The sequence below is a fragment of the Silene latifolia genome, chromosome 3 (assembly GCF_048544455.1).
Source record: "Silene latifolia isolate original U9 population chromosome 3, ASM4854445v1, whole genome shotgun sequence".
In the NCBI taxonomy this organism is placed as follows: Eukaryota; Viridiplantae; Streptophyta; class Magnoliopsida; order Caryophyllales; family Caryophyllaceae; genus Silene; species Silene latifolia.
In genome coordinates, this window is record NC_133528.1 from 38,236,155 (window position 1) to 38,264,114 (window position 27,960).

General features: G+C 38.5%; 3 protein-coding genes and 2 long non-coding RNA genes across 5 annotated transcripts; 3 read left to right on the forward strand and 2 right to left on the reverse strand.

Annotated features, from left to right (window-relative positions):
* The first annotated feature begins 244 nt into the window (after positions 1-244).
* Positions 245-1,409, forward strand: LOC141646047 (transcription repressor OFP1-like). The gene has a single exon (XM_074454140.1). It carries the CDS (start codon positions 326-328, stop codon positions 1,292-1,294), a length of 969 nt encoding a protein of 322 aa, XP_074310241.1. The 5' UTR covers positions 245-325; the 3' UTR covers positions 1,295-1,409.
* A 233-nt stretch (positions 1,410-1,642) lies between these two features.
* Positions 1,643-3,941, forward strand: LOC141646048 (uncharacterized). Its single transcript, XM_074454141.1, has 2 exons — positions 1,643-3,241; positions 3,571-3,941. Exons 1-2 carry the CDS (start codon positions 1,982-1,984, stop codon positions 3,589-3,591), a joined length of 1,281 nt encoding a protein of 426 aa, XP_074310242.1. The 5' UTR covers positions 1,643-1,981; the 3' UTR covers positions 3,592-3,941.
* A 547-nt stretch (positions 3,942-4,488) lies between these two features.
* LOC141646050 (uncharacterized) lies at positions 4,489-5,308 on the reverse strand. Its single transcript, XR_012545306.1, has 2 exons — positions 5,118-5,308; positions 4,489-5,016 (listed from the first exon to the last, which is right to left on the reverse strand). It is a non-coding gene; the product is annotated as an uncharacterized LOC141646050 (long non-coding RNA).
* A 102-nt stretch (positions 5,309-5,410) lies between these two features.
* Positions 5,411-9,484, reverse strand: LOC141646051 (uncharacterized). Its single transcript, XR_012545307.1, has 3 exons — positions 9,381-9,484; positions 5,662-5,842; positions 5,411-5,534 (listed from the first exon to the last, which is right to left on the reverse strand). It is a non-coding gene; the product is annotated as an uncharacterized LOC141646051 (long non-coding RNA).
* Positions 9,485-10,093: 609 nt separating this feature from the next.
* Positions 10,094-13,516, forward strand: LOC141648955 (uncharacterized). Its single transcript, XM_074457661.1, has one exon. The coding sequence runs from the start codon at positions 10,094-10,096 to the stop codon at positions 13,514-13,516; it is 3,423 nt and encodes a 1,140-aa protein (XP_074313762.1).
* Positions 13,517-27,960: the final 14,444 nt, after the last annotated feature.

Below are 27,960 nucleotides of genomic sequence, written 5' to 3' on the forward strand. Positions count from 1 at the left end.
TGCATTTTCACCACCTCATACCAACGTTGTTTTTATTAATTTAATCATTACTATAATCATGAGAGCTTAAGAAGCATACAAATACGAGTAGAAAATAGTGAATTTAAGCAAAATAAACAAAATAGGGCCGGAAATTAAGCACCCACCTCACCCTTTCCCTCACTCCATCGTAGATTGTGCCAATTTTTTCAACAATTGTGGACCCCAAAAATATACTCTCCTTCCCCCTATTTAATTTCAAAAACCAACCTTTTTCTATTACACTTCCCTACTACTCCACTTTACAACAAAACTTGACTCTACTACCAACAACAAAGCACAAATTATGGGCAAACACAAATTTAAGCTAAGTGATATGATTCCAAATGCTTGGTTCTACAAGCTCAAAGACATGAACAAACCCTCCAAAAATGCTCACTCTCTAACAACTTATCCGCCGCCACCACCACCGCCGTCTTCTCCACCAACATCCACCGGGAAAACAACACCGAAACCCGAACCACAATGCCAATCAAGGAAGTCATACCATATAACTAGAGAGCTCACCATTGACCATCTTAAGTCTCCTTCTAGAAAGTCAAAGTCATCTTCAAAATCAAGAAAATCTACTAGGAGGAGTAGTTCTATCTCATCCTTCAGTTCTCAATCCACTTCCACCTCTTTGTCGTCCAGGTCCAAGTCTCGCTCTCCGCCTTCTCCCCCGTCCCGTGAGGAAACCGACGTTGTTAGAAAAGCTGATGACAACGTCGGTTTCCTTATCGAGGATGCTCTACTCAAAGTTAAAAAAGAATATATGAATGAGCAGAGCATCCTCGACAGAAATGCTCTGCTCGAGTTAGAGCATTTTAAGAATTATCAACTCCCACCCATTATTACCAAACAACAAACACAATCAAAAACATCAACCCATAAAATAAAAGAGCAGAGAAATAGCCCTCCGTCGAGGAGATTGTCGGCAAGCTCCCCGGGAGGGATGAGGCTAAAGATAAATTCTCCGAAACTAATAGCAAGAAAGCAAGGGCAAAATGGGAATAAAAATGTTGGTAGAAAGAGCACGAGTTCGAAGAAAAGGAGAAGCATATCAGAAAGTTTTGCAGTGGTGAAATCATCGTTTGATCCTCAAAGAGACTTCAAAGAATCAATGGTGGAGATGATAGTGCAGAATAATCTAACGGCTGCAAAAGATTTAGAAGATTTGTTAACCTGTTATCTTACACTTAATTTAGATGAATATCATGATGTTATTATTAAGGTGTTTAAGCAAATTTGGTGCGACTTTAGACACCCCACTTAATAATTTGTGTCATAATCATAATTAATAATTACTGTATTAGTTTTAATAATTTAGTTGGAAATGTAATGGATATATTAATAATATATTGATAATTGATATGGATGTATATTGTATAGTTCAGTGAGTACAACAAATCGATAAGTCTCATTTAAGTCAGCACTATCCGTCTTAAGCTTAAAACGGATCAAATATATATTATTTGTGTATATAAGAATGAATAGAAAAAGATGATATATTTATCCTTTATATATAAATAAAATGATTGAACCTCTCAGCTCTCTCTAGAGTTTCTCTCAAGAAGAGTTTCCCTTTTTGCCTCTGCCGCCAAACCCTAAGAAGCCACCCTAACCCTCCGCCTAACTCACCCACTACCTCTTAATCCTTACCAACTTTCCAGCTTTTACCTTATCCTGTTGCCTGCTAATCCCTATCTTTACCTTACGTGTCCTTTTCCCGGCAGTTCACCTGCCATGTGTCCGCCAAAACCTATGCCACCCAACCCCTCCGCCTAACACACCCTCTGCCTCTATATCCTTTCTGGAATACACTCCTTTTTTTATCCTTTGCCTAACAACCTCCCGCTTGGTACATGTATCCTTTTTATCTCCTGTATTGACTCATCCCCTCTGTTGTTCTGTTTTTTCCTGGTTTCTTTTTCCTTAATAAACTTATAATCCCTTTTATATTATGGCCTCAACATCTCAGTCTTTCTATGTTCCTTGCCGTGCTGGTGCGTCCATACAACTCCCTCCACATATGTGTGTTGATTTCACTGATATAGATGAGTCTCTTACTCTTTTGGGCCAGCTTCAAGATCAGAGATATCTCGACATCGCTCGGATTTTGGATATTGTTACGGCTAAGTGGAAATTGAATGGTACGGTTTCGGTTCGTCGTTTCGAACCGTACTATCTCTTCTCCTTTTCTGCCAATCAGGACTACAACTATTTCCGTCAACGTCAAACAGTCAACTTCGATGGAAGCTTGCTTGTTTTCCGACCTATCACACCTACTTCGACACCAGACAACTTGCTTTTCCATATTGTTCCTCTTTGGATCAGGGTGAAGCACTTACCTTTTCATTTGATGAATACGTCTGTGGCTGCGTTCTTATTATCTCATGTAGGCGATATCTATGAAGAAGAAACCTACCCTTCTTTGCTTCCTCCTCGCAACTTTGTCCGGGTCAAAGTTTGGATTGATCTCTCGAAGCCCTTAATTCCGGGTTGTTATTTGGCTCTAAACGACAGGGAGCAACAATGGATTTCGTTTTCCTATGAAGGTGTTTTTCGCTTTTGCAAGACTTGTGGCCTGGTGGGTCATCGTATCTCGTTCTGCCCTTCTAGTAAAGATGCCGGGGCTCGAGCTATTCGTGCTCGTCTTGATGACCTCGCTGCTCGTGGTTTGGTTGTTCTACATGGCCCTCCTGGGTCGCCTTTTTACACAACGGAGATTATGGGCCTCCCTCCACGATATAAGTACCTCAATACTAATATTGATCTTACTGTTGGAGATGATGCTGTTGTTATGGACTCGGGGGATACATCCCCTGTTTTTTCTTTTTCGAGCTCGGATTCAGATGAACCACAAGCTGTTGGCCCGTCTTCAACCGCACCGCCAGAGTTCCAGGTGCATGAAGATCATTCCCGTGAGGTGCTCTTGGAATCTTCCCCTTTGCTAGGTGGGAACGCATCTGTTGAACCACCATCGTCCTCTAATTATGTTCCCCGGTCTGATGCTGTTCCTCCATCTCCTTCATTCCGTATGCACGTCCCTGACGAAGCCATGGAGGATTCCCCGTTGTTGGGTCTGCATGCTCTTGCTCTTCCGCCAGAGGTTATTGATATTAGCTGTCTTTTTCGCGATTCTCTTGCTTCTTCTTCTGATGCTGCTATGGAACCTGTGGAACATGCTTCTAGGGCGCTTACCCTAGTTTATAAACGTAAGGTAAACGTCGGTTTCAGTTCTCATAGTAGGACTTCTTTTAAGCGAACCAATAGGGCTTCGTTTTTTGATTTGGAATGTCAGCGGGGTTTTATATCAGTATCTCCTGAATTGATATTAAATCCTTCCAATATTCCTTCTTTTTCTTTTGTTTTTCCTTTTGTTCCTAACAAGTTTGTTGATACTTTGAGGCGCCCTTGTAAACGAGTCTTCAGTTCGTTGGATGTTGACATCTTGGACTTTATGCCTCCTAAACGCGCTCGTCCAGATGAGCTTTTTCTTTTTCGTTTGTCTTCTTATCCCTTAACTGCTTCTTTTTTGTCTTATCGCAGCGTTGTAAACCTACCTGCTGATGGTCTGGTGGCGGACCTTAATTCGCCACCCGTTTTCCAATGACTACTTTTTCCTGGAATTGTAGGGGATTAGGAGAGACGAATGATCCTACAATTCCTTTTATCTTTTGGTGTATCCAGCAATATCATCCATCTATTTTGTTTTTGCAAGAAACTATGACTACTTTATCATCAGCTGCTGCTAAGACATCTCATCTTGGACTCCCTAATTTCTGTGGTATCGACTCTGTTGGGCATAGTGGGGGTCTTCTTTTGCGTTGGGATGACTCAGTTGTACTTATTTCTCTTACTGTTAATTCTCACTTTATTCTATGTAAATTAACTTTGGTTGAAAATGATGTTTGTAATAAGCCTGGTATATATCACTACAACAAATAAGGTAATTGGCGACCATATAAGGCGACTGAGAACAGTCGCCATTAAGAATAAAGCGACTAAGGTCCGTCGCCCGCACTTCGTAGCTAGGTTTAGTCGCTTTTGGCGACAGGACTTCATCGCCAATTTTGGCGACGGAATTTTTTTAAAGCGGGCGACCGAAATTCGTCGCCAAAATTGGCGACTGTCATTAGTCGCCTTTTTAGCGACTGTCATTAGTCGCCTTTTTACAATCCACGTCATCTCCATATTTTCAGAATTGGCGACTGATTTTGGTCGCCATTTTGGCGACTGATTTTGGTCGCCATTTTGGCGACTGATTTTGGTCGCCAATTGCCCAGTATCCGTCGCCAATGACCCTAAAATTAATTCATGATCAGAAACTTAGCGACGGTTTCCCGTCGCCAATTGCCCAGTATCCGTCGCCAAATTTACATTTTTTTTAGCCTAAAAATCGTTTTTGACCTAGCCAAATACGTAAAAACCTGCAAATAAACCAACACTTCCAGCAGAGAACACATAGGAAGCCAACACAACCAAACTTGATAAAGAAAATCATGTTCCATACACACAACTACGAGTTCTACGAGTTTTGGTCATCTAACATTATCCGGGAATAACATGTTCTCTAAAAAACTACATAACAGGGAAACTTGCTCCCGCTCCACTACCACCTCCATAATTAGGATCTCTAGGATCCTTTGGTTGCGGGCGCCACCCAGTGTTGCAATTGGCGAAGAAGGAGTTCATCCGGTCCATTTCCTCCTTCATCCTCTGAATTTTTTCATCTCTCTCGGCATCCCGCCTCTCCCTCTCGGCATCCTGCCTCTCCCTGGCGGCTAATTGAGCTTGGAGCACACTTACGACACTTGGGGTATAAGGTTGTTGTTGGGAGGAAATTGACCCTCTTCTTCTTGTAGGAGGGTAGAAAATTTCCTTTGCCGACCCGGCTCCATACACATCTCCTCTTTGGAACCCCTCAACAAGATCAAACCATAGCTCATTGTCATCAATTTCCGGGTTGTTCTTCCTACGGACAAGGAATTGTTCCTAAAAAATTGATAAAACATTAATGGTTAGAGGTTACTTATCTAAAAATTGATAAAACATATACTTTAAAAAGCTAAGAAATAATATTTTTTGACACTTACATATAACTGTTGATCTTTTTCCTTCGCGAAGATCAACTTGCCCTTTCTTGTCTTCTTTGCGTGAGTGTCAACAAAGAGATCAACAATCGTGGGTACCTTGCCCTTATTCTTCTTGGTCCCTTAGCCTCTTCTTGCCAATGTCATTATACCTTTGCCAAACTAGGCGCTCAAGGTCGGTTGGCCAATAGAACACACGCTACAAAAAGTAAACACATAGATGAGAAACAAATTAATAATAAGGTAAAAAGAATAAATAAATTATATTTAATAATATATATTTTATAAATAGATATCCGGAAGTTGTTGAACCACATCTCCTTATCTTCATCACTAGCGTTACTCCAACAAGTAACGCCGTGTGTCATGTTCTCTTGGGTGCTATTAGTCACACCACGAACAACTGTTTGACTTCTAAACCTGAAATCAAACATGTTAAAAACATAATTATATAGGAATAAAAAATAATGTATAATTAACATATGTCTAAAAAAAGTCATTTATTACTAAATAAAAAAATTACAAAATAGAATGAATAAAAAATTACCAAAGACCATTCGGATCAAGGATCATCCTGCCGTCAGTATGTCGGGGTACACCAACCTCCTCCTCCTCCTCCTCACTCACCTCCGTAGTAGAACGGTCAACGTCCTCCTCCTGCTCTCGGGAGCTACTACCTCCCTCACTATAGCCTCCGCGCTGCCTACCTCCTCCACGAGCCATGTGTACTACAATTGATTAAAAAGTGTTAGCAAATATTACAGGATAATTATTATAAGATACAAAAAAATAAAACCTAATAAACAGGTATAAAAGAAAAAATAAAACGCTAATAATTGTTTCCATATTTGATATGTATACTTTCAATACCTTCTTCTTACATCATCATCATCATCATCATCTTCTTCTTCTTCTTCTTCTTCTTCTTCTTCTTCTTCTTCTTCTTCTTCTTCTTCTTCTTCTTCTTCTTCTTCTTCCTCTTCCTCCTCCTCTTCTTCTTCTTCCCCCTCTTCTATCCCATCCCTCTCCTTATCATTCTCTTCTTCTTCCTCTTCTAACTCCTCCTCCGCTTCTATCTCATTTGCATAAATAATTTCATCATGATCAATCGGGGACAAAACTGTTTTCGATACAACCTCTTCTTGGAAAAAAGATGTATCAACTTTCGATCGTGCCTTTGTTTTAAAAACGGCCCACCATTGCTTTTGTTGTCTATCATTACTTGTGCTCGGAAGAGATGCAAAATAAACTTGATGAGCTTGTTGTGCAAGTATAAATGGGTCATATTGAGAGTAGGTTCGAGTATGATTCACTTCCACGAGTTTGTAACGATCATGGACTCTCGTTCCAGCTACGGAATTATCCCTCCATTGAATCTTGAATAAGACGGTTTTATAACTCCGATCCCGGCCATTGTAGCACAACTCAAAGATATCCTCTAATATGCCATAATATTCATTGCCATCAAGAGAAGAAATAGTAACGTCGTAGTTGCATTTAGCCTTACTTTTGCCATAGTCAAATGTTTGAAACTTAAACCCATTAATTGAATATCGATTCCACGTCACAACCTTTCGAGAAGGACCCAAAGCCAAGCTTCTTATCACATCATCTTGAATATTTAGCTTACATACATGCTTCCGAAACCAGGCTGGAAATTGATCCTCATGCTTATGCCAAACATCCTCTCTGTTCACATTAGGGTGTTCTTTAATGAAATCTGTCACAAATTGAGCTTCATTTGGCTCCAAAACCTCACAATTAGATAGCACATAAAGGTGGGCACGGTTATACTCCTTGTCATCCAGAAATCTTGTTCCCCCAGCTGATGAACACCCTATCTCATCCTGCATTTGGAAACACTTGGGTATACTTGTGTCTAGTTCATCCGCTTCATCAATATTCAAGTATTTTGCTTTGGTCTCAATATGTTTTTCAAAATAAAGAGAGCAAAAATTGGCAATCTCTTCCGTTAGGTAGGCTTTACTCCTATCCATGCAATAAGGACATGCCTTTCGCCCAGCGGTTGCCCATCCTGATAGCATACCATATGCGGGAAAATCATTTATAGTCCATAACAATGAAGCTCTTAGTTGGAAATTTTGCTTCTTCGACACATCAAATGTTTCTACACCAACTTCCCACAAATACTTCAGTTCCTCCACCAACGGTTGTAAATAAACATCCAGATGGTTTGTTGGGTTATCAGGACCGGGAATAAGTAAAGAGAGGAAAATAAATTGTCTTTTCAGACAAAGCCAAGGAGGTAAGTTGTACGGCGTGGTCATTACGGGCCAACACGAGTAGTTTCTACCAAACTGACCAAAAGGGTCAAACCCATCCGTACACAAGCCAAGTCTCACATTGCGAGGTTCCTCGGCAAAATCGGGATATAACCTATCAAAACGCTTCCACTCCTCCCCGTCACTCGGATGACACATCTTTCCTGGTGTACGGGGATTTTCTTTGTGCCATCTCATTTGGTTGGCAAGATTTTTCGTGGCATACATTCTTTGAAGTCTAGGAGCTAATGGAAAATAAATTAATGTGTTTTCTGATATTGGTTTCTTTCTCTTTCCACTCCTTTTATTACCCTTCTTCCCCTTCAAAACAATATTTCCTTCACTTGTCTCATATCTATCCCTTTGACATTTCTTACATTTGTCAAGCAAATCATCATCTTTCCAAAAAAGCATACATCCTTTAGGACATGCATCAATCTTTTCATGTGGAAGTTGAAGACCTTTGACCACTTTCTTGGTATTATAGAAATTTCGGGTCATAACATTATTATCGGGTATAACATCCTCAACCAACGTAGCAATACTATCAACGGCTTTAAATGGCATATTATACTCACATTTTAAAGAAACTATCCTGGATGCAACTTGTAACAATGTCATTCTACTCCCCTCATATAAGGTTTTTCGGAAGCACTTAGCATGTCAAAAAAGGCTTTTGCTCTTGGGTTTGGTTGTTCTTCATCAATCATTGGTACACGGTCGTCATTAATGAAATCATTAGACCGAAAGGCATCAAGTACCATTTCTCTATATGGGTTCTCATTTTGTTGGATTTGAGGCTCTTCGGGATAATATTTTTCTCCATGGGAGATCCAATTGTAGTAGTTTGGAAAAAAACCATTTGTAACAAGATGCTCTTCTACTTCAATGTCAAATAAATATTTTAAGTTTTTACATTTAGTACAAGGACACCTAAGTTTATGTTGTTCCAAATCATATGAATCTTGACATCTAGCAAATTCAATAAATCCACGAACTCCTTTACAAATCTAGCGATAGGACGTTTCTTCTTATCTACTCTTTCTTCGTACATCCAGCTACGTTCAGATCTCTTCATTTTAATCTATAAGCAATATATAGCAAACTAACCATTTTAAATAATAATATTTAATTTCAACAAAAAAAAGCAATGGTTATCTCATCCTCCATTTTATGCTAATTTCAAGATTTCAATTGGGTCCTTATCACTCCAACCTAAACCCATCAATGTACGTTTCAAGTCACTAGCAAACACACATTTGTGAATTATTAATGAGAAAAAAATTCGGCAGCAATTCCCCTTAGTTCTCCAAATACATAATGTGGAAAAGATACATATTCCACATATGTATTCAGAGAACATTGGAGAAATTTGCAACCAAATTCTTTTCTCATTAATAAAATCACAACTATGTGTTTACTACCTAAGTGATTTGAAACGCAAAGACGATCCCAAAATGGGGACTATTCAAGAATTGCTCCTAATGAGTAATTCTTGAACGAGTACTAGGTCATTATATATTAAACAAGTTGTCAAAATTATAAGGCAAATTTATACAATCCCCTAATCAAATGACATTACTAATTTAACAAATTTATACATCATGCTCATTCTAACTTAATTTCGTTAATTATAAGGCAAATTTATACAATCCTAACATTATACTACCTTCATAAAACTATACTACCTTCAACAATACTACTTCAATATTACTAAAACTAAGTTACTACCTTCAATAATACTAATATTATCAAGATAACCTTCAATTACATCCCCTAATCAAATCACATTACTAATTTAACAAAAACCCCAATTTCTAACCCTAACTCAAATTAATTAACAAAAATGCTAATTAAATTACAACTACATACATTAATAAGCATCACTAATGTATAAATTACAACTAGATACTAAATAAGCATCACAACTTAAACAAAATATGAAGGATTGAAGTAATTAAATCGATTTGAGTCGAAAACAAACCTTTATTAAAAAGAAAAACAAAGGGTCGGTAGTGATGTGGTGATGTAGTGTGCGGATGGCGGCGGCGAGTGGTGGCGTCCGGTGGTCGTTGTAGTTGGTGGTGGCGTCGGCTCGTCGGGTTTCTTGGCGATTTTTTTTTTTGGTTGATGATAGAATGAATGAAGGGGACGGGGTGAAGAAACTGGCAAAAAAAAAAATAAACAGGCGATTAGCGACCGTTTTTGGTCGCCAAATTGGCGACGGGTATTGGTCGCCAATTTTGGCGACGGATTTCGGTCGCCAAATTGGATAATATTCGGTCGCCCTTGGATTTCATACGGATTTTTGGATAAAAAGGTATAGTCGCCAAATTGGCGACGGGTATTGGTCGCCCGAGTTTTTTTTCTGTCGCCAAATTGGCGACTGTAGCATGTCTGTCGCCTTTGTCCTATTTTCTTGTAGTGTATATGATGTTTATTTATGGTGAACCGTCTGTTGAATTTCGTCTACCTTTATGGAACACCATTTCTGGCTTGATTTCGGGTCTGTCTCCTTTTCTTATTATTGGTGATTTTAATCAGGTTGAAATGTATTCTGATAAATTAGGTGGCTCCACTGCCATTCGCGGTCAACAGGATTTCACCTCCTAGAGATTTGAAAACACTTTGCTTGACGTTCCTTTCTTTGGTCCTCCGTTTACTTGGTTTAATAATCGCTCAGATGATCAACTAATTATGGAACGACTTGATCGTGCTTATGCCAATACTGATTTGTTTCAACTTTTCCCTGCAATCTCGGTTATGCATCTTCCAATTCTGGTTTCGGACCATGCTCCAATTATTCTCAAGTTTTTCCCTCCTACAAAAGTTGTGAGACGTCCCTACCGCATTGATAATTGGTGTTTGAACTCCCCTGAGATTGCCCACATAGTTGATTGTGCATGGAAACTTCATTTTCCTGGCTCTCCGATGTATGTTTTATCCAGGCGGCTTTCTTCTGTGCTCTTTTCTATAATGCAATGGGTGATTCATCATAGGTTGTCCCACGGTATCAATTGGTCTGAGATGCATCGCAATATTCATAGATCTAGTAATCAAATTGTTGATGTTCAGTCAGCAACATCTTTTCAGCTGGTTCGTTCTGAGCAACTTCAGGTTTTACAGCAGCAACATGCTTATTGGTTACAACGAGCTAAGTTGAAGCATGAAATTCTAGATGGCCTCCCATCGCGGTTCTTGTATTCTCGAGTTAAGCAACGCTCTTCACATCAGCGTATCCTTGCACTACTTTCTCGTTCGGGCGAATGGCTGTTTACTCCAGATCAGATTTCGTTGGAGATTACTTCTTTCTTTCATGACCTGATGTGCTCTACCCCTCCTAGTGATCCTGGCTCGCCACTAGGATTTATTGACCCTCTGATGGACTCTCTTGATCTTCCGATACTAAGCTTGGCTGACTGTTCTTTGTTATCTGCTCCTTTCACTGAACATGATATTCTCCGTGCTCTTAATGGGATGGATGGCTCCAAATCACCAGGCCCTGATGGTATAACCCCGAAGTTTTACCAGACTTTTTGGCCCCAAATTGGTCATTTAGTTACGTTGGCTTTGCTTCGCTTCCTTAATTCGGGGGTTATGTTGAAGGAATGGAATAATACCCATATCATACTTATTCCTAAGGTTGACAAGCCGGAATTGATTTCTCAATTCCGTCCTATCAGTCTCTGCAATGTTATTTATCGGCTGGCTTCCAAGTGCCTTGCCAATCGGATCAAACTTGTTATTTCATCGATTGTTTCGGAAACTCAGCAAGCTTTTGTTCCCTCCCGGCTTATGTCAGATGGATGTCTTATTACTCATGAGATAATGCATTATCTTAATAAAACAACAAAAGGAACTGTTTCTTATGCGGCTCTAAAGCTTGATATGCATAAAGCATTCGACCGTGTTTCCTGGCCTTTTCTCATGGCGATTTTGAAGAAATTCGGCTTCCCTATCTTCTGGCAAAATATTATCTGGGAATGTATTTCAACGGTCACATACAATATCTTGATAAATGGTGAGCCCTCTTCACCTTTTAGACCTTCTTGTGGTCTGCGACAAGGGGATCCGCTTTCACCATATTTGTTCATCATGTGTATGGAAATTCTATCTTGTCAGCTGCGCACCGCGGAGAAGACGGGTACCTTAACTGGCCTTAAGATTTCTCGCTATGCTCCTCCTATTACACATCTTTTTTATGCTGATGATGCATTTATTTGCTGTAAAGCTACTCCGGCTTCCTTTGAGTCTCTCCGGGATTTGTTTCGATGCTTTGAGCTTGCCTCTGGTCAGATGATAAATCTTGATAAGTCGTTTATTAAATTCAGTCCAAATGCGCCACCTGATTTCAAGTCCTATATGGCGTCTATTCTTAAAATGAAGACCTCGGACTGCTTTGGTAATTATTTGGGTGTCCCGGTTGATCTTCCATCCAAGAAGTCTTTGGTATTTCAACCACTGGTTGATAAGATGACATCTCGGGTTATTGCTTGGTCTTCTCTCCACCTTAGTCAGCCATGCAAGCTTATCATCATCAACTCTATTCTTTTGGGTTCAATCCGTTTTTTGCTGGCTTCTATTCCTTTTCCGACCGGGATTTGTAAGAAGATTGACTCTTTGATTACAGCTTTTTGGTGGCGTAAAGATGTTCGCCACCGCTCGATTCACTGGCTCTCTAGGGACTCTTTACAACTCCCTCGAGAACATGGAGGCCTTGGTTTAAAATCTGTCGCTTTGCTAAGTCAAGCTTCCCTTATGAAGAATTTTTGGCGCCTACATCATCAACCATCTGGTATTTTAGCAAAGTATATGATTCCAAAATACAGAAAGGATTTACCTATTCCTGCTGCAAAATCAAAGGTCTCTCGTCCTTCCTTTGTTTGGTCCGGCATTTGCCGTGCTGCTAGTGTTTTCTCTCCTGGTTTATCCTGGAAGCTCGGTAATGGTTCCTCTGTTGATCTTTTTACAAGCCGGTGGGTTAATGGGAGCACTCCTTCTATGCGCCCATCTTCCAATACTTCCTCTTTTGTTCTTTCTGATTTGCTTTCTAATTCAGGTGTTTGGGATCATTCTGCTATTTTTCGTTTTTTTACCCCTTCTTGTGCTAAAGTTATTATAGCTATGGAACCTCCTCATATTGATATTGATGATTTCCTGTACTGGAAATATACGGAGGATGGAGTTTATACGGTTCGATCTGGTTATGATTACTTGATGTCACAGTCATCTTTTTCCTGTTCGCCGTCTTTCTACTCTGCCTTTCCATGGAAAGTTCTTTGGGGTGTTCACAGCTCTACTAAGTTACCTCTTCTTGTTTGGCGTATTATACATAATATTCTTCCTTCGTTAGAGAATCTGTCTGTTCGAGGCATCCAGGTTAGTACTTCTTGTGTTTTTTGTCACTCACAGGCTGAGTCTTTAGATCATCTTTTTAGGACTTGTACTGTTGCTAGACATGTTTGGCTTTCGTCGTCTCTTGGTTTAAATTCCGTAGCTAATCCTACTATTTGTTTACAACGTTGGATTGCTGATCTTATTAGCTATTTTCACAGGTTTACAGATAGTGCAGACCGGTGCTTACTTCGTTTTCTTTGTATTTTTAAAGCCATTTGGATGGTCCGAAATTCCGTGGTCTTTGACAACTGCAGCGTCAATCCGAGTCAGATTTTACATCTATCTGACTATCTTTTTGCCTCTCATTCTCAGCTGCCTGTTTTTTGGCCATCCTACTCGAAGCCTCATAATAATTTTGCGTTTTCAACTTTGGATTATGCTCTGCCTGATTTTTCCGTTACTTACTTAATTTTGGTTTGCAGGTCTTTTTCTCGTGATCAATACATTGTCTCCTCTTCAGACTCGACCTGTCGTACTCCGGCTCTTTCCCTGGTTCGGGCTTCCTCGCTATTTGCAGCCTCAACAAAAGGGCTACTGATAACCATGTATAGAGCCCACTCTGCCTCACTTCCATCCGTTTCCTTCCGGATAGCATCGAAGAAATTATCTTCCGTTCTGGCTTCCACAAAGCCAGTACCAATCGAACTGCGACACTCGTTGTCGACAATTCGATGTTTCTTACGTATGTATGCACTTTGGTCAGTCAGTCTGGATACTGGCTGACTTTTCACTGTAATCAACGCTTTCTTTGTTTGATATATAAAGTTTATTATTGTCAAAAAAAAAAAAAATGATATAATATTTAACCGGTATTAAATTTAAGACGATCAGTGCCGTCCTAAAGCTGGGTGTGGGGATTACAAATAAGGGGGTGGCTTTAATTTTCTTGTCCATTTGTTGTTGTCTAGTACGGACTACCGAGTATGTGTGTATGAGTGTATGACTAGACAACTTTTTGGTGATTTTTCTAAATTTTATTTGATGAGGCCATACCTTTGTGAAAAAAGGGTAAGGAAAACATGTTTGGTAACTAAAAGCAACAAAAATAAGCCAATTTTTATCATGCTACAAAAGCAACCCAAAAATTTACTTTTATCATGGATAACGAAAAGTTTTCTTTCATGTTACAAAAGTGTCTTTTAAAATTTACTTTTATATATAAATGATAATTTAGTTATAAGTTTGTCAATTATAAACTTATTCTGGCTTATATATTTGCAGAACAATATTTAAGGAAATCTACAAAATTGCAGAAAAGGCTGGAAACTATTTAGCATTAAAGTTGAAAAAATATTTATATTTAAAATTAAAAATTACTGTATCAAATATGGAAATGATTTTAAAATTAAAATATTTTATATTTTTAAAATTAGAATAAATTAAAATGTTCTCTAAATTTTTTTTTTTTTTTGAAAAAGAATCAATTCTATATTCTATTGAAGTTTATCTTTTCGTAAATTATAACGATATTATACTTAGACCTAACAAATGGGTCATTCGGGTCGGGTTCGGGTCGGGTTACATCGGGTCGGGTCATTTTTAGGTTAATAATTTATTGGCTCACTTTCGGGTCGGGTCATTTTTAGGTCGGGTAATTTTGGGTCAGGTCAATCTGAGTCGTTTGGGTCATTACGAGTCATGATTTTGCCTTAATTAGGTCGTTTCATGTCATTTTGGGTCAATCGGGTCATTTTGGGTCACTTATTAAGTCCGGTCACTTTGGGTCGGGTTAGTTATATAGATGTTCATGGGTCATCCCGCCCATTAGGCTCGTCCCACCTAGTCCGCTTATTACGTAGGCTATTTAAATCCTGTGGGTCGGCCCATTAGGCCCGTTTACTATTTAAATCCTTTACTTTTACTCTTAAAAAGACATTTTCAAAGAAAATTGTATCAATTTTATAAGGATGTGGAACACTAAAATAATTCGTAAACTATAAAGGTTAGAATATAACGAAATTTTTTATATATTGGGTAACCTTATATATTTTAATTAATAAAACGTCTAAATTGAAGTTTCGTGTTACAGCCCATTAGCCCATAGGCCGCCCGACTTTTGACTAAAGGGCGGGCAAGGGTAAGGATAATTGGCCCATAATTAAGGCCCGGCCCGCCCACTAAGGTCTTAAAAGGCAACTTTTTCCTTCACATCCCGGCCCATGTCCGGTCCAAGCCCGTATTTGAACAGCTCTAGTTAGTTTCGGGTCGGGTCTATCGGGTCACTTTTGGGTGATATATTTCGGGTCACAGGTCAGCCTTATCGGGTCGGGTCAGCTTTGCCAATTATAAATTTATACTATATTCTTATTTCAATTTTTTTTCACTTTTTTTTTTGTATTTTCATATCTTTTAAAATATTTACATATTTTTCATTCCCCCAACCCCAACAAAGTATACTCCTCCTTTTCAGTCGTTTTTTTTATTGATTCTGACACAAGGATCAAGGAAATGAGAAAAAAAATAAAAATAAATTAAAGAGTTCTCTCACATGTCCACTTTTGTAAATTTTTACCAAAAATAAAAATAAATAACAATTGATTGATACGCCCCCCCCCCCCCCCCCCCCCAAACGAAAATAAATAACAATTGATCGGGATGGAGAGATGGAGAGAGAATTACTTTAAATGTTAAAATCACAAATTAGGTAAAAAAAAATGTTTTTTTTTTTACATAGTTTGAAACATTTTTTTTGTGACAAAAATGTAAAGGTTGTATGGTTGCTATTCAATACGGAAGTTTGGAGTGTCTTTGAAATACTTTATAAACGTTAGGTGATTTAATTTAAAATTTCCTTTATAAAACCTTGAAAAAATAATTTAGCGCTAATTCCATACTTCAAATTTAGCGCTAATTCCATAATTTTGAAAAATGATCTAGTTTACAAATAACTCATTGATAATCATATAATAACAATAATTACAAATGGTAAACAACTAATAATCGAAATAATGAGAATACTATTTTAACAATTCTTTCACCAATCATGATCATACAAAATAGGCAATGAGATAATATACCACGGGCAAAAAATCATAAAGCAAATTTGCACGTACAACTCTAGCTAAACTTTCTTAGGCATTGCCGTAATTACGAATTCACGACGATCGGCTACTACTAATAGCTAAAATCAACATCCAATACTGGATTTGGAAATCTTTTTAGACTAGTCAGGGTGAAACGACATTGGTACATTGAACTCTATGTTCGATGAAGGGGGAAGATTAGTTACTTCTCGTAACATGAGTGTATTCATGAACCGTTACTTTCACAAAATGTCATCTATACCCATTTTTATGCCATCACAAAGGACAATAATATGTTCGATTAGACATTCCCTTCTTTTCTTTGTCTAGTCATTCATTTTATTAGGTGCCGAATATTCATTCACGAAATTATTTACTACGAAAACTTTATATTCGTAGTGTAATTATGTAAACGAACATTGAAGCATTTATCCATGTGCATTTCACTAAATAATTCGATAAAAAAGTAATTATATTGCCAAGTATGCATAGTATAATTGCTGAGAAGACCATCTCAACTAAAATCTTAAAACGATGGTTGAGCTCCAATTAATGATCTTATACTCTATCACTGTAACACGCATAAAATAGTATTGAAATATGGCAACATTTCATAGAAATAAGGGGTGGTGAGATTTGAACTTGTGATCTATTGGTCACTCTTGCTCTGATACCATATGAGAACATCATCTCAACCAAAACTTTAAGGTAATGAAATGATTGTAACACATCAATGATTTTATACTCTACATTATACTCCCTCTCATCCAAACCAAAGGTAACAGTTGTTTTATCACACCTGTCGAGACACGTTTTGCAACGTGAATATCTTTAGTTACACATTATTAAAAATTATAAAAATTTGATATTCTTATAGCATTTATGATGCTAAATTAAACAAGATCTCACATTAATATATTTTATTTTATAGATTAAGAATAATACTCCCTCTTATTCGCTATAATGTTCCCTCTTTCCCAAAACGGATTATTCAAGTAATGTTCCCCTTTCTTTTTTTGGTAACTTTTACTCTTATTTTATTCATCCCTCTCCCCTATCACCAAACCCCACACAACTCTTTTACTCCTATTTTATTACTTTTCTTAATGTTTTGACCCCACAACTCCTTATTTCACTCCTAATAATTCATCTCTCTCTCCTAACACCAACCCCACCAATGTCCTTTATTCATTTTTAATAGTATTTCTTAAGTATCGTGCCAAAGACAAAGGGGAACATTATAATGAATTGGAGGGAGTATCAAAGATTCGCTACGACCATAAATAGTGCCAAAAAGCAAGTGTTACATTTGGTTTGGATGGAAGAGAATATGAATTAATGGGAGGAGACGAAATATTACATTCATATAATAGTATTGGAATATCACACCAAAAAAAAAAAAAATAATACTCCCTCCTATTCAATATAAACTTCCCTATTTTCTTTTCCGTCTATTCACAATAACTTCCCTATTTCCTTTTTTTGTAAGTGTTTGTGTGGTCCAAATTTAATTGTATGGCGGGGTAGTGTATTTGTGTGGTCCAAATTTATTTATATGGTGAGGTAGTGTGTTTCCTTAATTTTTGTGTCAAAATGAAAGGGAAAGTTTATTGTAAATAGGAGGGAGCAGTATTGGAATATGGTGATATGGTACAAAGTAGGTGCTTGTCATTCATTAAGAGCAAAAAAAAATTATAAAAGTCTACCCTAATAGTTCGTACAAACAATCGACAGTTTTCTTCTACTTTAAAGTTTCCTTTAAAGTACAACCCAAACGCATTATTTCTGCTACTATCTAATAACAATTCCTTTTCCAGCTTTATTTCTATCAAAGTGAGCGTCCATTGTGTATGCTATTCAAAGTTGATGGAAGTTACTGTTGAAAAATACCCCCTAATAATTAGCCTTCTTTAAGATTCAAATACGGAGTAGAATTTTTATAAAGTCAAAGGAAATCGGGCTTAAAATTTTGTGTAGATTTTTTTTTAGGTGAAAGCCCCAAGGCTTTACTGTATTAAAATAATCTGGAATAAAAAATAACAGCATTGTTCGCAATCCGAGGTAGGGTATCCGACCACACTACTCTACCAACAATTCTAGGAAAAATATGAGCTAAAGAATGAGCAACCTAAAGTCTCACATATAAAAATTAGAAAATTGTTACTTTATTTGTTAGATACTCCCTCATTTTGAGTGAATTTTTTACATTTAACCTAAATATGTCTCACAAGGCAATTTCTAAAATCCTATGCACCACAATGGCATTTGCTTTATATTACTTATAACGGAATTTAGTTTATATTGAAATTCGGTAAGAAATGAAATAAAAATAGAATTTTTCTATGTTTACCAGTAAAGTCTTGCGAAATCGTCCCTCTTTACCTTCAATTACATCTAAAATGAATTGTAAACTTTATTATGACCGTCCCTCATTGATTGCCCGCGAATTCCATTATCAAAAAGTGTATCCAGAGCTTCTTGTACCACAACTATTGAATACTATTTCACTACTTAAGTCAATACATAAGATAGGAATTCGTCTTGCTTACGATAACAAATGACCGCTCAAAGCACAATTTTTTTTAATCAAACCCGGTATTTTGGGACATAAGATGTCAAAAGGTGGTATTATTAAAGCATAAAATAGCAAGACGACATTAAAAAAAGTATCTAGCCATATCTTATTTCGTCATATTTTCATTCCCATTTCTATGAAGTGTATTTCTTTCCTACAGCTCAAAAAAAAAAGAAGATAAAAAAAATTTAAGAATTTGATGAGAATCCTGCCGGTGGGCGCTGTAGATTATTAGCCCGCCGGCAGGGCAGCAACGTAATTGTTTAGGCCTCAAGAACCGAGAGTCTCTGATACCACGTAGAGAATATAAGAGAGGAGAGAAATTGTAATTGTATTATTGATGATAATATGAATTGGTGAATAACGAGAATACAAGAGATCCATATTTATAGTATAAGACGGTTACCTAAACTCCAAGATACAATATTACTAAATATCTAGTTTCCTTATTTAATATATCTTTTCTAATAAGATAAGAATATTATAATTGTAAGATATAATATTATTATCTCTAATAGATACCATGATGCTACCTTGTGCGTTGCGAATAGCTTTTGGGGATAGAGGGACTTGAACCCTCATGATTTTAAAAGTCGACGGATTTTCCGCTGATGTAATACCTGATATTGTCAGTAATAACCAAGGAGGGTTTATTAAGCGTAGAAACATCATTGGAAACATAATGATTTGTCAAGACCTTATGAGAATATATAATATAAAAACAACCTCTCCTAAGTGCCTAATGAAAGTTGACTTGTAGAAAGCCTATGATTCAGTTAACTGGGATTTCATTGAACAAATGCTAGTAGCTCTGAATTTCCCACCAAAGTTTATAAATCTAGTAATGGTTTGTGTAAGATCTTGTGGATATGGGTCACCCGCACGCCGGTTTGTGGACATACGGTGGTCGAAGAGCCACGTTCAGGGACGTAGAAATGCTCTTGACCGGATCGCTTTAGATCGGTCGGTTTCGTCTCGATGAAGGTCTCGAAACGATGTAGTGATGTTCGGAGTTGCCACCAAGCAAGTATGGGATGCTTGGAAACCGTTTGAATCCACTTTATACCTCGGTAAAACGAAGCACAAAGCAGTGCTTGACATAGGTACTAAGGATAAGGACTCGTCTCTCTTTTCGCATCCTATCACTAGAATGACTCTCGTGCGCCCTGGATAAGGCCATCCATTATTCAAAGGTTCTGAGTAAGAGGTGAAGGGACATATTGGGCAGCTCTTTAATCGAAAAGAGAATTAAAAATCCCTTGAGATGAAGACAGACTCGAAATAAACAAATAAATAGAGTAATTGCCTCCCCGACAACGGCGCCAAAATTTGACACGGCTGTCGCAACCCTATCAAAAATAAACCAACCGGCTCAACTAAAAATATAGTAGAGGTAAGTCGGGTATCGTACTCCACAAGGAGGCTATTATATCTACCTGCTATCTAAGTCTGTCTCGGTAACAACTGGGGTGTTTGAATTGTTTTTTAATCAACTAAATGAGATTAAAAGAGAGAAGAGAAAAGAGCGATAAAAACAGTAAAGAGAAATAAGGCTGTGATCAAATAAGGAGAAGGAATGCTAGGACGTCGGTTCACCATGGTAATTAGCCAATTCAGTCATAAATAGATTAAACGGTCTTATGTGAGAAGGGTAAGGGAAAGGTCCTCTCGGTCCACTTTCTGCCCTAAAAAACAACTAACTTAGCTCTCGCCCTCATTAGTGTAATCTTACTGTTCATAACAGGTCTATTCATTCCAATGTCTCGATCTAGGTCTGAACTTCACCAAATTAACTGATTTAGAAGCGTGCACTCAACTAAACGATTACAATTATATTGTTATAAAACAGTTCTCACAATCAAACCATCTATTCTATTTGTAACATCATTAATTCACTACCATGGCTCCCCTAATCCTAACATAGAGAGCATTAGCTACTCATGATTATGATGAAACTAATAACAACAATGGATGAAATAGAAAGAGACATGATATAGGGATTAAGAGAATGAAATCGCATAAACTAATAATAACAATTAATTAAAACAGTAATAAAGAGACTAGTAATTAAGGATGCAAAAGATGAAATTAAATTAAGTATAAAGAGTAGAGAAAGATTACAAAATTCGAGATCCGGCTATAAGAACAAAGCAACGTAGCAAAAAGGAGAGAAGAGAGTCTAAACAGTAATTAAGTTTCTGAGATTTAAGAGTGATTACGAGATTAAAAAGATGGATCCTTAAACCTAATTACGTCTTCCCTTATATAGGGGAGATATTTATTAACATAACTAAGATATTAAACAAGTTTACACGAAATAAAAATCCCGTGTAAGATAGAAATCCACTCGATCGAACCAATTAAATCTACTCGATCGAGCAAACCTTCAGCCAAACCTCTCGATCGAACAATTAAAGCCTTCGATCGAGAGCCTTCAAATTAGCACCCTTCAACCGAGTTCAGCAGGGACTCGATCGAACACTCGTGACCACCCATTCCACTCGATCGAGCACTCGTGACCACCCATTCCACTCGATCGAGCATAGAAACCTTCGATCGAGCACTCAGCCACTGAAACAGCTCACTTTCTTCATTGGTTAGCTTCCGAGACTCCTTCATGCTTTCCGAGGCATAGTATTTCTGCTCAAAACCTTCCATCTCCATAAATGCATGCTAAAGGGACTGAAAAAAGTGCGATTTTGCTAATTTCGGGTCCTTTCCTGCAAATAAGGCAAACCAAACCAAAGTAGCCTATTCGGGGCATTTTACAATACAAAACTACGAGAATGACATGAAAATGTGTGCATTAAGAGGCCAAAAAGGACTATATGAAATGCACGCATCACACATAATCCCGCCCGCGGTAGCAGCCTCTACTTATCGATCTTGGTTGGTTACGTGCAAAAGTTGATAAAATGGGTAAAATGCATGTATGCGCATCTACAAGTTTAAACCTACCATGTGAGATTTGGTATGTCGGTTGTTTATCCAAATATCAAGTAATTGATGTCGAGTTTAATTTAAATGTTGATTTGCATGCAAAGACGGAAATTAAACATCCATTTACCGAGATAGGTTTATGGTGCTTAACACGATCCATTTGTTTGAAAAAGTACTTGAAAATGATAAAATATAAAATATGAACTCGTCAATATGATCCGTCATGTATCCGGGTTAACCGAAATCGAGATCGTCCTGGACAAGTGCTGGAAATGAAGCAGAATAATGTCAGGTAGCCCCTTTGGAGTGCGAGTGTATGGGCGATGTAAAGGGGCTTCCCCTGGTTTTGCAAAAGGCGAAGAACAGAAGAGCATTGGGGCGCGTGTCAGACGGCAGCCTAAATGAGCCTTCCGTGCTTGCAAAAGGTTGTTAAGACCATTTTAAAAGGTCGTTAAAACCGGTTTTGTTGAAAGGGTCCTTAAGACCGCTTTTGTGTTAAAGTGTAGAATATGACTTGGAATAATCACCATAATGTTGGTGATACTCGTTGTCGGGTTTGAATTTTTAAGCTTGACATGAATAGTTTTGTAAATAAACATAAAAAATGTGTATTCTTGATCGTTTCGTCACTGTACTCGAAATAAATCGACATGGCATTAATGTTAGCCAAGGGCGACATGCAATGTCAAGATAAAGAGAAAATGAAAATGAAATAAAATGAAGGGTGTTTGATATGAATTAATTATATTAAGTTCATTGCTTTGTAATTAGTCGATATTTATCATCGTACTCGGGATTAAACTGACATGGTATATGTGAACCAAGGATGATTATGAATATGACTAAAATGCTTGCAAATATGAATAAATGAAAAATGCAAGAAATAGGAGATGAAAATGTTCATATCTCCATAAATTTGTTATTACCCAACAACCGTTTGAAGAAAAGAAAGAAAATGAAATAAAACATAAGGAATGATGAACTCAAACACGTTGAGTTCTAACCTGAGAAGCCATATGAGGCGCGAGCCCCTAGGCGAGGCAACAAGCCTCTGTCTCAGGCCAAAACTCGGTTTTGGCTCGATCTTTCCAAGTTTTGAATCGTGTTATGCATGTTTTATGATGTTAAAGTCATGAAAACAGTAAAAAGAACATGAAATAAGAGGACTAATTACACCCTCATACTTACATGCTCGGTTGCTTGACGAGAAATCGATAAATTGTAAAACTTGTGAGCCAGATAGCTCGAGTTGAAAAACCGTTTTGTAAATATGGAGTGTTGCTTTGCTTTAGTGTAGGTGTAGTTGGTCGAAGTGGTAAGTCAAATGTTTTTAATGCACGACGACGGTACCAAACAATATGTAAGGCTCGTGTTTTCACTCGGTAGGTCAAAAACACGTGTCGGTTTTTGACTTTAGAAGTCGAGGTCTAGAATTTTAAGGGAGAAAGAAAGAGAGGAATCTCGCCTAAGTACAATTGGTGGTGCTTGAAGGGTATTTATAGAAGAATGTGTTGTGTTGTACATTTTGGGTGACGTAGCCATACAGGCCACCCATTGAGGCGTGAGAATATTGGCGACATAAGGAGCTGTCTTGTCCCTTTCGCAAATTTGGAATTTGTGGTTTGTTCTATCCCAGGTTTTGTTGGATATGTTTTGTGGTTATTGTGTTTTCACCGTGTACAATAAGATGTGGGTGATAATTGAAGGGGGTTTTGTGGACATGGCCCACCTGCGATGCCCAGCCAATCTCCGGGACACGGAAACGGTCTTTTTGAAAGCCACGCTGCGTAAAAATGCTTTCGACCGGATCGTTTTAGATCGGTCGGTTTCGTCTCGACAAGGGTCTCGAAACGATGCAAGAGATGTTTGGAGTCGCCACCAAGCATTTGTGGGATGCTTGGAACCCGTTCGAATCCACTTTATACCTAGGTCAACCAAGGCAAAAAGCGATGTTTGGCATAGGTACTAAAGATAAGGAATCGTTCCTCTTTAGCATCCTATCTCTAGAATGACTCTCCTACGCCCTGGATAAGGTCGTCCACTATCCAAAGTTTCTGAGTAAGAGGTAAAGTTACGTATTGGAAAGCCCTTTAATCGGACACCCAATCCCGCCCGCGGTAGCGGCCTCTACTGATCGATCTTGGTTGGTTAAATGCAAAAGTTGATAAAACGGGTAAATGCATGAATGCGCATCCACAAGTTTGAACCTAACATGTGAGCTTTCTATGTCGGGTGTTTAATCCAAGTATCAAGTATTTGATGCCGAGTTTGATTTAATGTTGATTTGCATGCAAGACGGAAATTAAACATCCATTTACCGAGTTAGGTTTATGGTGCATAACGTGATCCATTTGTCTTAGTAAGGCGTTTTGCAAATATGATGTAAAATGGGCAGATTTGTCATCTGATCCGTCCTGTATTCGGGTTAACCGAAGTCGGGATCGTCCTAGACAAATGCTGGAAGGAAACGAACCCTGCATCAGGCAGCCTATATAGGTGTGAGCCATCAGGCGATGCAAGCAGGTCAACAGGCGATTGAAGGACGTCTTCTGACCATTGAAAAAGTTCGTGAAATGTATTGAAAAGTGGGTGTTTGAACCCGTCTTGATTTGAAAAGGTTGTTTTAGACCGATTATGTATTGATGCGAAGAACGAGACTTGAATAATCATCCTTGTTTTGACAATATTCGACGTCGGGTTCGGTTTTGCAAGCTTGACATGAATAGTTTTGAAAATGATTATGAACTAATCGTTTTATGTTCATTTGATTGTAATTAGTCAATATTTATCATCGTACTCGGGTTAAAATCCGACATGGTATGTAGAACCAAGGATGATTTTGTATTTATGACTAATATATTTGTTTTGAAAATGTAAAGAAATGAAATAAAAGGCTTTAAAATACCTTTTAAAATGTAATTAACCAAATATTATCACCGAAACACGGATTAAACCGTCATGGTATTAGGAACAAGGGTGAAAAATGTTTCATGGTTAAAAGTTTGTTATAAAAAAGAGATTTGAAATATTTGAAGTGGTAAAAATCGATTACAAATATGAAATTAAAACAAAAGGGGAAGAAGAGACCAAACACGTTTGGATTTAGGCTGAGAGGGGCTTTAGGCGCGAGCCTGGTTACTATACAAGCAGCCCCTGCCTCAACCAAAAATCCGGTTTTGGCTCATTTATCCCATGTTTGGACCATGTTATGCATGTTTTAGCATGTTATAGTCACGAAACAAATGAAAAACATGATGGAAAATTATTTTTACACTCTCATACTTACATGCTAGGCTTGAGATGAGAAATCGACGAAAGTGTATCAACTTGTTTGGTCGGAAAACTCGGTTTGAAAACCGTTTTATCAATGTAAAAGAGTGTTTTAAGTTTAGTGATGGTGTAGTTGGTCGAGATGGTCGGTCAAATGATTTAATGCACGATGACGGTACCAAACAATGTGTAAGGCTTGTGTTTTCGATCGGTAGGTCGAAAACACGTGTCGGTTTGTGACTTGAGAAGTCGAGTCTAGAATTTTAAGGGAGAGATGAGGGGGCGGACACTCGCATAACTCTCAAATGGTGGCATTTGAGGGGTATTTATAGGAAAATGGGTGGTTGTGTGCGTTTTGAGCGACGTGGCCGCATGGGCTGCTCGAAGAGGCGCGAGCCATTTCGCGGGTCTTCGAGGTGTCTTGTCACTATCACGCAAGTGCAATCATTATTTGTTCTATCCTATATTTTGGATGAACTTGATTTGTACTTGACCATTAAGGATTCCGGGAATCTTTAACATGAAAGTCTTTGAAAAGTTTATTTTTTGTGTTTGACTCGGTTTGACTCGTTGTTGGAGTCGGGATTTAAATTTTTGAGTCGGTTTTTGGTCCGGTTTTGGTTTTGACTCTAATAGTGTCATTGCGACCTCGTCCTCATGCATTAAACACTCCAGATACTTTTGAAAAGTTTTGAAATGTTTTAGTTTCGAAATCATTTTAAGTTTTTCGACGTATAGTTGTACAAAACTGTTGATCAAACGCTGCGATTCCTAAGCATTTTGTATTCCAATAATCATCGGGTGTTTGTTGGAGATTCGAACAGATACCGGGTATCTACAAGTTTGTTGTGTTTGACTCAGGTTTGAGTCGGGATTTGAATTTTGAGTCGGTTTTTGGTCCGGTGTCGGTTTTGATTCTAATTAGTGTCATTGCGACGCCGTCGTCGTGCATAAAACACTTCAGGCATTTTTGAAATGTTTTACCATGTTTTCATTTTCAAAAACGCTTTTCGAGCTTTACGACACATAGTTATACAAAATGTCGATCAAACGTAGCGATTTCCGAAACATGTTGTAGTCCGATAATCATTGGGTGTTTGTTGGGGATTTTACAGATACCGGGTATCTATAGAGCCCCCAACTTTGACCGAGGTTTAGACAAAGCGAAAGTCGAAGTATAGCCCCTAGGTCAATCGAAGATAACAACATGAAGACCAAAACGATATCGGGGCGACTGAAAGAGGCTTGAGCCAAGGACCTGCCGTTGGGAAGGGCGACGTCGAGGCGACTCAGGGATAAGAGTCAAGGGCCTGCCGTCGGGAACAGTTTAGAGTTTGTCAACTGCCAGTGCGGGTCATTTAAAGTCCGTTAGACTACGTATAAAGGCGCGTCATTCATAGGAAGGAGTAATAGCTGAGGCATCTTCGGGATATGTCCTTGATTTGTTCTTGCTCATGCGTAGAGGCTCGCCAGCCATTGATGGTCGAGTGATCGACTGCGGGAAACAGCCTGAGTGATCGGCCCTATTTCAAGAGGTTGCTATTGTTGGTGCGTGAAGACTCGCCGACCATTGATAGTCTAGTGATCGACTACGGGAAACAGTGTAACGCCCCCATACTCTAGGTGCCTTACCAGGACCACTCAAGGCATGAAAGTGCTACCATCTCTGTTACCCGAGGCAATGATAATCAAATGACAATGCAGAAACAAAATTTAAATAACAATATAGTTTAAAGTGATTACATGATCAAAACCAAAACTGTTAAACTGAAATACAAGGTTCTCAGACGGTCTACTGATAAAACTATCAAAGCTATAAAACATCGTCGACACGGCGGAAGACTTCTAAGCGCCACGTGATGACTCATCCCAGCTATCCCATACGCGTCATATAATACCTGCTCAATAACTGCTCACCACCCCCGAATGGATCACCACAGTTTTTAAAACATTTAAACGGGGTCAGTACTAATCACACAATTTATATAATCCAACAACACAGCTCAATCGTCACAGATATACTCCGAACTCCATCACCAACTCCACCATACTGACTACACACTAAAGTGTGTAGCCCCGCTGCAGTGCCCATCGCAACAGTCACTCCCACGCCGCGATGGGGGACCGCGGCCGTTCCCACCTAATCCCCGCTCATCTCCGTCGAGCGATAAACCCAAATCCATTAATGTGCACATCCCTTCGTGGCGGGTTCCGAGAAGGCGAATAATGGGCGTGAAGCCACTCCCGCAAGTGACTTCACTCGGCCCGGGGGGACGCGCCCAAGAAGAACACAGACAGATACAACAATCACAACTACTAAACAGCAATCAACACCAACAACCGTCACAATACTTGTATGATAACAATCAACAAACAAAAATCACCACCAACACATTATGGGACTAATACTGAGTAGGGAAACCCTACCTGGAATGCAATCACTATTCAGACGATCTAGCAGCTGTCTCAAAATCTTTCTTCTATGAACCCTCCTCCTATACACATAATCATACAATCACAATCTAACATCAACAAAACATAGAAAACCCCAAATCCCAAAATTAGGGTTTAACCAACTTTAACAAAACAGTATAAAAATTATATGTAAAGCTTACCCTCGGCACAAGGATCACAACAGTGTAAAGAACGATGAAATCCGACACCTCTAGCTCCGGGATTTGCTAATGATGCGATGACAGACAAACTACGTAACTCCTTTTCTCCTCACTTAAGTTTTAGGATAGATAAAAGAAACTAAGAAAAGTGACGGACAACCTTTTATACTTATCTCGCATCATTAACAAAACCCGACAAAACATTATCCGTAAACCGAGCCACTCGATCGAGTAACTGACGTACTCGATCGAGTGCCGCCTACTCGATCGAGTACCAAGGCTACTCGATCGAGTACCCTACAGGTCAGAAACTATTTTAAAATGCAAAACACCCTTACTCGACAGAGTAAGGCCCACTCGATAGAGTACCCAGAGGCTCATAAAACCGTAGTATTACAGTCTTCCCTCCTTAAAAAGAACTTCGTCCCTGAAATTCAACTCATACATAAAAACAAACATACTAACTCGACCAAGACACAACAACATAGCTAAGAACTCAATCGAAAACCCAACCTATAAAACATGAACTCTTAACACCCACTCAACCAACTATGTTTACTTCCACAACATGACTCACGATATCGTATCTACCACATATATATCTCTCACGACACCAACCTGTAGATACCTCATTTTTGCACCTCCCGCAAACCACCCGGTGATGATTGGGCCGCATGTTTGGTACGCGGAACGATTTGTGACAGTTCGTAAGTTTATCGTCAAGTGATTGCTCAAACACTGATG